The sequence below is a fragment of the Asterias amurensis genome, chromosome 1, assembly GCF_032118995.1.
Source record: "Asterias amurensis chromosome 1, ASM3211899v1".
Lineage (NCBI taxonomy): Eukaryota > Metazoa > Echinodermata > Asteroidea > Forcipulatida > Asteriidae > Asterias > Asterias amurensis.
The window spans coordinates 11,012,632-11,026,786 of NC_092648.1; the positions used below are offsets into that span (position 1 = coordinate 11,012,632).

Here is a 14,155-nt window from a genome sequence, read left to right on the forward strand (position 1 = left end):
TATATTACTTTAGAGGGAGCCGTTTCTAACAACATTTTATCAGTTTTATGCTAATGATTATTTTGAGTAATTACCAATAGTGTCCAGTGGCTTTAAGACAAATGTTTCTGTACCGTTATTTGCCTGTATGGGTATCAAAGTGATATGATGATTCGACTGTGCATGGTATTAAAGATAATTTCAGTGTGAATGTTTACAAAAAGAAGTGCATGTTTTGTTTATTTTCATCTGTTTGTTCCCACGTGTGGGTGTTGTCTTCAGACTGCAGCATAAATTCTAAAATTTTAGCAAAAAGGATGGACTAAAAATGTTGATTAAAACTCTGAACTTAACCCCTGCAGTGCCCCCTTGTGATTTCTTTTCCTTCTAAATTATGCAAAATTTTGATAGAATTTGTGGACGCAACCGGTTGAGATTTTCTCCATTTTGTTGCCCCAAATTGGATAAAAATGCTGGATTTTCACCGTAGAGATTTGTTTTGCATTTTTTGGAACCCACTTCCCCAAGACCAGTGGTCTTGACCCACACGCCTACTGCTGACAATAACCGAAATGCTTCAGAGCAGAAAGCAATCCTAGCACTGTGAACTTGTCAAATTTTCCTTGAACAAAATCTATAAGTCTATAGCCTTGTGAACTTGTCAAATTTCGCTTGAAAAAAGTCGATAAGGCCTATAAGGCCTTGTGAACTTGTCAAATTTTGCTTGAAAAAGTCTACAAGGCTTATATAGCAGTGTGAACTTGTCAAAGTTTGCTTGAAAAAGTCTACAAGCTTTAGCCTTGTGAACTTGTGAAATTTTGCTTGAAAAAGTCTACAAGGCTATACTTTGTGAACTTGTCAAATTTTGTTTGGAAAAATCTACAAGCCTTGTGAACTTGTCAAAGTTGGCTTGAACAAAATCTATAAGGCTATAAGGATAGCCTTTTGAACTTGTTAAATATTGCCTGAAAAAGTCTACAAGGCCTTCAGTGTAGGCCTAATTGTCAAATTTTGTTTTCAGTTTGTAGCTCGAATTGGTTATAAAGTTTTGGTATTGTTTTGTTAAAGTTAAATAAAGTTCAAGTAAGTTGTGCAAAGAGTTAGTCAGAGTGACGACCAGGCTTTCAGGGGACTCAAAGTCTGGCCGAAACCAGCGTGGTGATCACCCATTAGAACCCTTCAGGGACTTGCCGTCCCGGTCCCTCCTTTACTCCCCCACACGGTAAATCATCCACACCTAATTTGGGGATAGATGACGGACCGCAATTCATTACTGGTGCAAGCAGTAAAACTCATCTTCCTCTTGGTATGGGTAGGATTCGAACCGGTGTCCCAGCTTATCCCCCAGCAGCAACTAAAACATAACTTTTTACTCCCCTCTTGTTTTTTTTATTATTATGTAAACTTACCCCTGTGGTTGAAAATAACAAAATGCATTTGAGGACACACATGACAAGACAATTTAAACATAAAATAGCAGGGGCAAAAACTATTTTCCAGCATTATCATGGTTAAACAAAATCATATAATAATATTATGTCTTTGTTGTTTTGCATCTTGTGAGTGACAACTTTTTAAAACAAATTTAAAGCGATTTTTATTTAATAGTGGGAAGGGATTTCTCTCTTAGATAGTGATGTGGTGTGGTTCATATGGGGATAATGTATGTTTTATTTCATTTTTTATTCTGTTGCGCTTGGTATTTTTAACCAGAATTAATCAAAATCATACAGCAGGTGCATCAGTTAGTACAACTCATTAACTTTGCGCGGGAGACTCTATAATCCGCCAACAGAGGGCGCGATTCCTATTTTAATACCTAGTCAGATACCCTAAACCAAATTCAACGCTGCATTTACGGATGAAGTCCAGCTTGATAAATCACGTGCGTCCCATTCAAAAACGCATGCTGGATCAGAATTTCTCGAAAACATGGAGGGAGAGGAGTCAATTGCTTCTTCGAGAGAATTTTGCCCGCGATTTGGCTCCATTTTACCGTTTCCTGAAAAAGGAACGGTAGTTATGAAATGCAAGACATGTCCTCACAAAGTAAATGCAAAAAGTAAGTATGGAATATATGTATTTCTTGTAGAAACCGGAGCTTGTAAAGTTGTGTGTGATGGCCCCCGTGGACTTGTGCGTGATTTATAAAATGGGTAGGCGGGGTCGGGACGTGGCCAAGGAGGCGGTGGGGGAGGAGGCTGATGCATGATCGCAACATTGAATATTATATGAAATACATTGATGCAAATTCAGCTCAATGACTTTGACTCTGATGATGTAAATGTTCCATGATATGTGACTGATAATTTGTAGTTTACAAAAAAAAATGAATATTTTTTTTAGTAAAAAATAAATATTTATAAATAAAATAGTCTAAGTTTTCAATAATGATTAATTTTGTAATTTACATCATAATCGGCCTACTACTACTAGGCCTGTCTGTAGGATTAATGATTGCCTTTTATATCATCCTTTGTAATGATTGCATCCTGGCGGCTCATCCGCTGTTGTTTGGTCATGTTATAAATTTATTTTAAAAATATATATATATATATTATACAAATAAAATAATCTTTTTAGATGTGGTAAAAAAACTGAAAGAAATACCCTTGTTTGGTACAACCGCTTTTTCATTCAATATGAAATATAGTATCTAATTTACCTCAATGAGATATCCCTTTGTTTGTAATAATGAGTGAAAAAGTGATGGCGCTATACGGAAAGTTATCCCCATTGACTGTCTGACTTGTCATTTTTGGGAATGAATGTTTCAGATTTTCAAATGGATGAGGCATATGGTCTGTGCTGTGCAACCTGCCGGTGCGGGGCACTCATGATTTCAAAATCGACCAACACAAGTTAAAATTACATTCCTTTCATTCACAGGTTGTCAACAAAATGTAACACTTGTGTAAAGTTGTATTTATTATCAGTGAATTTTTTGTTCTTTGTATCACTCAGCTGTGACCGCATATATCGCTATCATTAGCACAGACAGCATATTTTTGAATGAATGAAAAGTAACTTTTTGTCTTCCTTCTCATTACAGCTGCATTACATGGTGTGGTCTATCATTCATACCTGGGTCTCAACTCTCGCAAGAATGTTGAAGGTCATCACGAGGTCGTCAGCCAGAAAGACCTAGGACAACTGGTGAGTGAAACACTGGAGTTTTAGACCAAGTAAAATAGAAACATGTTTTTAGCGTCCCCGCCCGCTTCCTTTTTACAGACCGCCTCCTTTTTTTATTTTTTTTATTTTATTTTTATTATGCACATTTAAAAAAGGGTATATATAAACGTTCTCAGCTACAACAGTCTGAATGTCTTGACCAAAACGTTTTATTTATGTATTGTGTTTGAGCAGTAGAAAAAACATGGATATTTGGCATTTTAAAAAGAATGGTGGCCATCTTGAAATTAAAAATTTAAAAAAATAAAAAGCCCCTCCTTCCTTTTTTTGAGAAACCCGGACGCAAAACATGTTTCGTTTTATACGCTGCCTTATCTTAGGAAATGTCAAAATTGGTTATGTTTATATCTTGAAGTTTACATACAGAAATGTCTGTATTTTATTGTTGTTTATTTGTCTATACTACCAGCACTTTATTTTAAAAGGCGATTTTTTTTTTATAATTTGGTAATTTTTGAAAATTGCCCTCCCCCCTCCCCAAATATTTGATTAGAAATAGTTTCGTTTTATTTCAGAGGTTTTATGTTTACTTATTGAGCAAAATTCAGTGATAAGGGTTCGCCACCCGTAGGGAAACCTCTGGCTAATTTTTTAACTGTGTTTAATTGAAAAATGTACCACTTGCGTTTTAAAAGGCGATTTTTTTTAATTTGGTACATGTAATTTTTGAAAATAACCCTCCGCACTTCCAAAATGTTTGGCTAGAAATAGTTTTGTTTTAGGGAAACCTCTGGCCAATTTTTTAACTGTGTTTAATTGAAAAATGTACCACTTGCGTTTTAAAAGGCGATTTTTTTTAATTTGGTACATGTAATTTTTGAAAACAACCCTCCGCACTTCCAAAATGTTTGGCTAGAAATAGTTTTGTTTTAGGGAAACCTCTGGCCAATTTTTTAACTGTGTTTAATTGAAAAATGTACCACTTGCGTTTTAAAAGGCGATTTTTTTTAATTTGGTACATGTAATTTTTGAAAATAACCCTCCGCACTTCCAAAATGTTTGGCTAGAAATAGTTTTGTTTTAGGGAAACCTCTGGCCAATTTTTTAACTGTGTTTAATTGAAAAATGTACCACTTGGCGTTTTAAAAGGCGATTTTTTTTAATTTGGTACATGTAATTTTTGAAAATAACCCTCCGCACTTCCAAAATATTTGGCTAGAAATAGTTTTGTTTTAGGGAAACCTCTGGCCAATTTTTTAACTGTGTTTAATTGAAAAATGTACCACTTGCGTTTTAAAAGGCGATTTTTTTTAATTTGGTACATGTAATTTTTGAAAATAACCCTCCGCACTTCCAAAATGTTTGGCTAGAAATAGTTTTGTTTTAGGGAAACCTCTGGCAAATTTTTTAACTGTGTTTAATTGAAAAATGTACCACTTGCGTTTTAAAAGGCGATTTTTTTTAATTTGGTACATGTAATTTTTGAAAATAACCCTCCGCACTTCCAAAATGTTTGGCTAGAAATAGTTTTGTTTTAGGGAAACCTCTGGCCAATTTTTTAACTGTGTTTAATTGAAAAATGTACCACTTGCGTTTTAAAAGGCGATTTTTTTTAATTTGGTACATGTAATTTTTGAAAATAACCCTCCGCACTTCCAAAATATTTGGCTAGAAATAGTTTTGTTTTAGGGAAACCTCTGGCCAATTTTTTAACTGTGTTTAATTGAAAAATGTACCACTTGCGTTTTAAAAGGCGATTTTTTTTAATTTGGTACATGTAATTTTTGAAAATAACCCTCCGCACTTCCAAAATGTTTGGCTAGAAATAGTTTTGTTTTAGGGAAACCTCTGGCCGATTTTTTAACTGTGTTTAATTGAAAAATGTACCACTTGCGTTTTAAAAGGCGATTTTTTTTAATTTGGTACATGTAATTTTTGAAAATAACCCTCCGCACTTCCAAAATGTTTGGCTAGAAATAGTTTTGTTTTAGGGAAACCTCTGGCCAATTTTTTAACTGTGTTTAATTGAAAAATGTACCACTTGCGTTTTAAAAGGCGATTTTTTTTAATTTGGTACATGTAATTTTTGAAAATAACCCTCCACACTTCCAAAATGTTTGGCTAGAAATAGTTTTGTTTTATTTCAGAGGTTTTGAGCAAAATTCAGTGATATGGGTTTGCCACCCGTAGGGAAACCTTTGGCCAATTTTTTAACTGTGTTTAATTGAAAAATGTACCACTTGCGTTTTAAAAGGCGATTGTTTTTTAATTTGGTACATGTAATTTTTGAAAATAACCCTCCGCACTTCCAAAATGTTTGGCTAGAAATAGTTTTGTTTTATTTCAGAGGTTTTGAGCAAAATTCAGTGATATGGGTTCACCACCCGTAGGGAAACCTCTGGCCAATTTTTTAACTGTCTTAATTTAAAAATTTGCCACTTCATATTTATTAGGTGATTTATTATTTGGTAAGTTTTGAAAAACAAGCCCCCAAATATTTTGATTTATATTTTTAACTCTGAAAACAGAAGAGCAAAAATTCAGTGACAAACATGACAAAGGATTCGCCACACATGAGGAAACCCCTGACCAATTTTTTTAACTGTGTTTAATTGAAAATTGCGCCACTTCAAATTAAAAGTTGACATTTGGTAACTTTAGAAAAATAATGTAAGCCCTCCAAATATTTTGATTTACAAATAGGTATGTTTAATTTCAGTTGTTTATATTTAACCTGTGGAAAAAAATCAGTGCCACCCGTAAGGAAACCCCTGGCCAATTTTTTTGAAATGTTTGGTAAAAAGCAAACCTTATTTGTTGATGTATCGAAATCTTTCTGTTTTCTTAGCAAGTAAAACCAGTAGACCTATTTTACTGAAACTTCCACAGTTTTATTTCATCTTAGGCATAGTATCACAAATGTGTTGTTTCTTTAAAGCTCAATTAGTTTTCACCACTTCTTAGCTTTATTTTTGTATCTGGTCTGGTTTCAGATTGACAGGGCATGTGCCAAGTGCGGTCACAATGGACTTCATTTCCACACCAGGCAAACACGATCAGCTGATGAAGGACAAACTTGTTTTCTATTTCTGCCCATCATGCAAGTAAGTTAAGGACTACTTAAACCTGGTTCATACTTCCTGCAAATGCAAGGTGAATTTTGGCCACAGCCCTGTTTTCTTAAGGAATGTTTTGAAGGGGTTGTGACACAGTTCAACCGTTGTGAGTTATTCATTGGGAGTACGTGACAACCAAATTTGCTTCGTATTCGCAGGAAGTATGAACCTGGCTTTAGGCTTGTAGACCCTTTTAGGTTTATCATACAATTTCCATAGATTGCACAGGGGTTAGTAGGTACCTGTGAGGGCAGGAAAGGTTCTTGTGATTTATTTAGCTTGGTCACTACACATTTGGCTGCACAGTTTATTCCAAAGGAAGCCGAGTTGGTTTGATGAATGAAATAAATGGCCTAGTGATCAGGGGTAACACTGTTGAAGAGCCACGAGTGTCACTGAATTACGGATTTCAGTGCTACATGAGGATTAGTACAAGCACAAATTCACTGTTTACATGACCTGTGTGTAAAGCACAATATGGTTACAAGTGTAGCATTCAGCAAAACAGAAACAAACAAAACATGCAATTGGATCTTGAAGGATCTGCGGTGGACTTCACAAAGAGTTAACACTAGTCTTGTCTCGAGTTAGGACAAGTTACTCGTCTAACTTAGGACTAGCCTTAAGTTTTGAATATCTCCTGGGACTAGTCCTAAGTTAGGACCAGTCCTAACTCTTTGTGAAATCACCCCCAGGATGGTTAGGGTCAAAGGTTCTTTTTTGATGTAAAAGTAATTTTTTATTAACAGGCATCAAGAGATTGAGTACTTCTGAAGAGAATCAACATCTTTGGATCGGACTACACTGAGAGGAACTCAAGGCAAGAGCTCACTGGAACAAGATGAAATCACCAACGACAACGACGACCACCTGACGCCAAAGAGATGTCTTACTGATGAGGAGGCTGATTTTTCAACTGTGTTTATTAATTGAAAAATGCGCCACTTCATATTAGGTGATTTATCATTTGGTAAGTTTTGAAAAACAAGCCCCAAATATTTGGTTTTATATTTTTAGCTCTGAAAACAGAAGAGCAAAAATTCAGTGTTCGATTGAAAATTGCGCTACTTCAAATTAAAAAGCAGACATTGGGTAAATTTTGAAAAATAACGGACACCCCTCAAATATTTTGATATACAAATAGGTTCATTTTATTTCAGAGGTTTAATATTTTACCTGTGACAACAGAGGAGCAAAAATCAGTGACAAAGGGTTCGCCACCCGTAAGGAAACCCCTGGCCAATTATTTTTTTAAATGTTAGGAAAAAAACGAGACATAATTTGTTGATGTATCAAATCTTTACCTCGCATGGATTTTATTGCTACTGTGACAGGGTTTGCTTCTTTCTGTTTTATCAGCAAGTAGAACCAGTCGACCTATTTTGCTAAAACTTTACTGTTTTATTTCATCTTTCTAACTCTTTGTGAAATCGACCCCAGAATGGTTAGGGTCAAAGGTTCATTTTTAATGTAAAAGTAAATTTTTTATTTATTTTTTTGATTGACAGGAATCAACAGATTGAGTACTCCTGAAGAGAATCAACATCTTCGGATCGGTCTACACTGAGAGGAACTCAAGGCAAGAGCTCACCGGAACAAGGAGATGAAATCACCACCGACAACGACAACGATGACCAATTGATGCCAGAGAGATGTCTTACTGATGAGGAGGCTGATTTTTCAACTTTGTTTATTAATTGAAAAATGCGCCACTTCATATTGGGTGATATATCACTTGGTAAGTTTTGAACAACACGCCCCCAAATATTTGGTTTTATATTTTTAACTCTGAAAACAGAAGAGGAAAAATTCAGTGACAAAGAGTTCGCCACCCGGAAGGAAACCCCTGGCCAATTTTTAACTGTGTTTGATTGAAAATTGCGCCACTTCAAATTAAAATATGACATTTGCTAAATTTTGAAAATTAACGTACGCCCCCCAAATATTTTGATATACAGATAGGTTCTTTTTATTTCAGAGGTTTTATATTTTACCTGTGAGAACAGAGGAGCAAAAATCAGTGACAAAGGGTTCGCCACCCGTAAGGAAACCCCTGGCCAATTTTTTTTTTAATGTTTTGGGGAAAAAATTTGTTGTATCAAATTCTTACCTCTAATGGATTTTATTGCTACTGTGACAGGGTTTGCTTCTTTCTGTTTTATCAGCAAGTAGAACCAGTCGACCTATTTTGCTGAAACTTTCTCTGTTTTATTTCATTTTTCTAACTCTTTGTGAAATCGACCCCAGAACGGTTAGGGTCAAAGGTTCATTTTTAATGTAAAAGTAAATTTTTATGTATTTTTTTTATTGACAGGAATCAAGAGATTGAGTACTCCTGAAGAGAATCAACATCTTCGGATTGGTTTACACTGAGAGGAACTCAAGGCAAGAGCTCACTGGAACAAGGAGATGAAATCACCACCGACAACGACAACGATGACCAATTGATGCCAGAGAGATGTCTTACTGATGAGGAGGCTGATTTTTCAACTTTGTTTATTAATTGAAAAATGCGCCGCTTCACATTTGGTGATATATATCAATTGGTAAGTTTTAAACAACATGCCCCCTAAATATTTGGTTTTATATTTTTAACTCTGAAAACAGAAGAGGAAAAGATCAGTGACAAAGAGTTCGCCACCCGGAAGGAAACCCCTAGCAAAATTTTTAACTGTGTTTGATTGAAAATTGCGCCACTTCAAATTAAAAATTGACATTTGCTAAATTTTGAAAATTAACGTACGCCCCCAAAAAGTTTGGATATACGTTCTTTTTATTTCAGAGGTTTGATATTTTACCTGTGAGAACAGAAGAGCAAAAATCGGTGACAAAGGGTTCGCCACCCGTAAGGAAACCCCTGGCCAATTTTTTAAAAATGTTTTTTGGGGAAAAAACTGGACATACATTGTTGATGTATCAAATCTTTACCTCAAATGGATTTTATTGCTACTGTGACAGGGTTTGCTTCTTTCTGTTTTATCAGCAAGTAGAACCAGTAGACCTTTGCTGAAACTTTCACCGTATTATTTCAGTTACATTTTTAATGTAAAAGTAAATTTTTATTTATTTTTTGGATTGACAGGATCAAGAGATTGAGTACTCCTGAAGAGAATCAACATCTTTGGATCGGACTACACTGAGAGGAACTCGAGGCAAGAGCTCACCGGAACAAGGAGATGAAATCACCACCGACGACGACAACAACGACCAATTGATGCCAGAGAGATGTCTTACTGATGAGGAGGCTGATTTTTCAACTTTGTTTATTAATTGAAAAATGCGCCACTTCATATTGGGTGATATATCACTTGGTAAGTTTTGAACAACAAGCCCCCAAATATTTGGTTTTATATTTTTAACTCTGAAAACAGAAGAGGAAAAATTCAGTGACAAAGAGTTCGCCACCCGGAAGGAAACCCCTGGCCAATTTTTAACTGTGTTTGATTGAAAATTGCGCCACTTCAAATTAAAAATTGACATTTGCTAAATTTTGAAAATTAACGTACGCCCCCCAAATATTTTGATATACAGATAGGTTCTTTTTATTTCAGAGGTTTTATATTTTACCTGTGAGAACAGAGGAGCAAAAATCAGTGACAAAGGGTTCGCCACCCGCAAGGAAACCCCTGGCCAATTTTTTTAAAAATGTATTGGGGAAAAAATTTGTTGATGTATCAAATTCTTACCTCTAATGGATTTTATTGCTACTGTGACAGGGTTTGCTTCTTTCTGTTTTATTAGCAAGTAGAACCAGTCGACCTATTTTGCTGAAAGTTTCACCGTCTTATTTCATCTTTCTAAATTATTGTGTGAAATCGACCCCAGGATGGTTAGGGTCAAAGGTTCATTTTTAATGTAAAAGTAAATTTTTATGTATTTTTTTGATTGACAGGAATCAAGAGATTGAGTACTCCTGAAGAGAATCAACATCTTCGGATTGGTCTACACTGAGAGGAACTCAAGGCAAGAGCTCACTGGAACAAGGAGATGAAATCACCACCGACTACGACAACGATGACCAATTGATGCCAGAAAGATGTCTTACTGATGATGAGGCTGATTTTTCAACTTTGTTTATTAATTGAAAAATGCGCCGCTTCACATTTGGTGATATATCAATTGGTAAGTTTTAAACAACATGCCCCCAAATATTTGGTTTTATATTTTTAACTCTGAAAACAGAAGAGGAAAAGATCAGTGACCACCCGGAAGGAAACCCCTAGCAAATTTTTTAACTGTGTTTGATTGGAAATTGCGCCACTTCAAATTAAAAATTGACATTTGCTAAATTTTGAAAATTAACGTACGCCCCCAAAAAGTTTTGATATAAGTTCTTTTTATTTCAGAGGTTTGATATTTTACCTGTGAGAACAGAGGAGCAAAAATCAGTGACAACGGGTTCGCCACCCGTAAGGAAACCCCTGGCCAATTTTTTAAAAATGTTTTTGGGGGAAAAAAACTGGACATACATTGTTGATGTATCAAATCTTTACCTCGAATGGATTTTATTGCTACTGTGACAGGGTTTGCTTCTTTCTGTTTTATCAGCAAGTAGAACCAGTAGACCTTTGCTGAAACTTTCACCGTTTTATTTCAGGTACATTTTTAATGTAAAAGTAAATTTTTATTTATTTTTTGGATTGACAGGATCAAGAGATTGAGTACTCCTGAAGAGAATCAACATTTTCGGATCGGTCTACACTGAGAGGAACTCAAGGCAAGAGCTCACTGGAACAAGGAGATGAAATCGATGGCGACCACCTGATGCCAGAGAGCTGCTTACTGATGAGGAGGCCGAGCATTTCATCCCAGTATGGGTACTTAAATAAGATCAGGATCCTTTATCAATGACAGTGCCACCAGGATTGTCTCAAGAAACAAAATGAGGCTTGACATCCAAATTTAGTCTGGTTCCTTTTTTCAAACTTTGAGAGTTTCGAGCGAGTTTTGACCGGTACACGGGAACCAGACAAAAATGGCCAAACTGTGGTAAAGGTGTTTTTAAACTTTCAGTGTTTGCTTACATTAGTTTGTGTTTTAGAACAACCAAGCAGATCCTTGCCATTTGATTGGAGGAGTGTCTGTCATGTGTTGGCAAATAAAAGTACTATTGCACATTAACAACACTTAGCGTGCATTTTTCGTTCCATCTGAAAAGTACTATTGCGTGCTGAGGAGCAAAAAACATCACCACGTGCGCGTGTCTTTGGTAACGCAGCAGTGTTACTGCAAGGCACATTACTAGCATTCGGCTTCTGCGTGTCCCAAAACAGCTGTACAGAATGCATATTGTCAAACAGGCCGACCCAAAAGAAACGGGTGTAGTTTCACAAGAAATTGTAGACCTACGCTTTGTTTATGAAAGTTGTATCTTTCAATCAAAATGACAAAGATCTACTTGGATAATATAAAACAAAATGAATGTTTTTCGTTCATGCAAGGGTGCAAACATGTTCATTCGTTGAAAGATGGAATGTTCCATTCAACCTGAACTGGCTTTGTTGAATAGAACATTCCATCTTTTAACTCATGAACATATTCGCACCATTGCACTCATAAACATTCATTATTTGTACAATAACTCGTGCTGTATAGCCAGTTTCAAAAAACGAGTATCTAAAATTTAATTTGTTTACCTTTAAGAATTGTTGTTATTGATCGATCCTCCCCTTACCCCTGGGGTGGGTTGATTGATTGAAAAAACGAACGAGGCATTATTTTGGGTATTTTACATAAATTGTCTTAAAGGCAGTGGACACTTTTGGTACTTACTCAAATTAATTATTATCATAAAACCTTTCTTGGTAATAACGAGTTATGGGGAGAGGTTGATAGTATAAAACATTTTGAGAAACAGCTCTCTCTGAAGTGACATAGTTTTCGAGAAAGAAATAATTTTCCATGTATTTGATTTCAGACCTCAGATTTAGAATTTGAGGTCTCGAAATCAAGCATCTGAAAGCACACAACTTCGTGTGACCATGGTGCGAAAAGGGTGGGTTTTTTCTGTTATTAATATCTCACAATTTCGACAATCGATTGAGCTCAAATTTTCACAGGTTTGTTATTTTAGGCATATGTTGAGATACATCAACTGTGAAGACTAGTCTTTGACAGGTACCAATAGTGTCCAGTGTCTTGATACATTTTATCGAGACATTCCCATGAAATGAGTTCACAAAACTGCGTACAAAATGCATACATTTTTTATTTAGAATGTTTTACTTTACTTTCCAAAATACGGAATTTTTTATTTTATTTGTTTTTTTCTCAAAACTCTCTTGGCAAATTTTTTTTTCCCTCATACTTTTTAAACTTTGCTTGCTTTAAAAACTCTTCTTTTCTAGATTTTCCCAGAGTTGGAATATCTTGAATCGGTTTAGGAAAACAAAAAATTCTGTAAAATTTGCTTGTGACTCGAATTGTGGGAGTGCTTCTGGTTCTATATATTGATACTTTGATGATTGTAAAGCCAAGTACAACTTGCACTCACTCAATACAATTAATAATCTTCTTGGGACCAATCTTCATGACATACAAGTACGTCATCAATTTAACCAAATTTATTCATTTTAGGCACGACATGTTTGAACAAGTGTGATGCACACCTGTCCAAACTCAAAATGAAATTGATTAAAAGTACAATATCTTTTACGAAACAGTCACAAACTTATTTGAAAATGTTTTTTTTCCTTCTTTGCATTGCTGTGACTGTAATAATTAACAGTTCTAAATTTCATTGAGGTTTTTTGGCATCCGCTGATGAAAAAAAAATCTAATTTCAGATATAACTTATATTTCAACTCAAGGGTGGTAAATGTTGTACTTGGCTGTTTTTATAATTTGAAAAATGTTGTCTTAAATTAATTGGTTACCATTCATTAAATGCTGTAGAAAGCACCACTGAACTGTAGAAGCAGCAGAGTTGTGCAAACGTGTGTGCCGGTTGGTGTGGCTAACTACTATCTGGAACGTGTGGCGACCTAATGATCCAAGAGTTAATGGTTGGGTAAGCATTTTATTAAGTGAAATCTTGTTAATGTGGCGCTGGTAGTCTGTCTTACCGATGTCCTACCTTACATGATTGACAAACTATTTCAACTTGCTCGATCTCCAACAAAAAAATGAAACCTAAGAAAGAAAGGATTTGGTTGCCTGTTGAAGTCTTTGGGGGCCTGTATCAAAAGTGTCAAGGACTGAGGACCATAGCACTTTTTTCACATTTTTTACCTGATCATTTTGTTATCCTAAGTTGGTACCCGTCTCTCTATACTGTTCCTGTGTAAACGGGTCTACTTTTTGATCAACCTTTTCTACAACCGGACATCCTCTTCTGATCTGAGGGAGACTCTGGACCTGACGGATGACGGAGACTTCTACCCAGATGTTGGTGCGAGGGTCGGAGAAACGAGATTCTGAACATGGCCATTCACATTTCAATCAGGTACTCAGGCTTTTACATTGGTTTCACTTGTGTTAAGAAATTTTGACTGTATCAAAAGGAGATATCAAAGATGACATTGGGATTGTGTAGGAAGTAAAGTGTTTTTTATTGTAGAAGGAACATCGTCGCTTAGAAAGATGCTGTTGTGCATTATGTTATTGTGACCGGTTTAGTTCTCAGCCACAGTAGGTTTTACTTACACTCCTTCGTAAGTTAGAATAGTGCTAAGATTTCCGAGTTAGTTAAAACCTAGTTGAACTGGTTGACGTTAGTTATTTAGTCTATGCATTAACTATTGGTCTATTTCAGTGACCAATTAACTAGGTTATTCATTGTAGGTTTTGAGTGGTCAGCTCTATGACAGGTTCTACAGTATGTTAACGACAATCAGTTGTGGAAATGATTTACAAATGCTGTTGACCAATAGACATTGCTTTTTTAATACATTTTTCATAAACGTAGTAATTTAGCTGCAGTAGGT

At 35.6% G+C, this 14,155-nt stretch overlaps 1 protein-coding gene and 1 long non-coding RNA gene across 2 annotated transcripts; both read left to right on the forward strand.

Moving 5' to 3' along the window:
* Positions 1-1,918: 1,918 nt before the first annotated feature.
* Positions 1,919-7,213, forward strand: LOC139945415 (DNA-directed RNA polymerase I subunit RPA12-like). Its single transcript, XM_071942767.1, has 4 exons — positions 1,919-2,041; positions 3,032-3,135; positions 6,108-6,218; positions 6,980-7,213. Exons 1-4 carry the CDS (start codon positions 2,002-2,004, stop codon positions 6,992-6,994), a joined length of 270 nt encoding a protein of 89 aa, XP_071798868.1. The 5' UTR covers positions 1,919-2,001; the 3' UTR covers positions 6,995-7,213.
* Positions 7,214-9,342: 2,129 nt separating this feature from the next.
* On the forward strand, positions 9,343-11,187 carry LOC139945423 (uncharacterized). The gene is made up of 3 exons (XR_011787073.1): positions 9,343-9,541; positions 10,123-10,352; positions 10,878-11,187. It is a non-coding gene; the product is annotated as an uncharacterized lncRNA (long non-coding RNA).
* The last annotated feature ends 2,968 nt before the right edge of the window (positions 11,188-14,155 follow it).

Coding starts and splice junctions, on each gene's coding strand:
- LOC139945415 (XM_071942767.1), top strand. CDS start 2,002: ATGAAATGCAAGACATGTCCTCACAAAGTAAATGCAAAAA. Junction 2,042..3,031: donor TCACAAAGTAAATGCAAAAA/GTAAGTATGGAA, acceptor TTCTCATTACAG/CTGCATTACATGGTGTGGTC. Junction 3,136..6,107: donor AGAAAGACCTAGGACAACTG/GTGAGTGAAACA, acceptor GTCTGGTTTCAG/ATTGACAGGGCATGTGCCAA.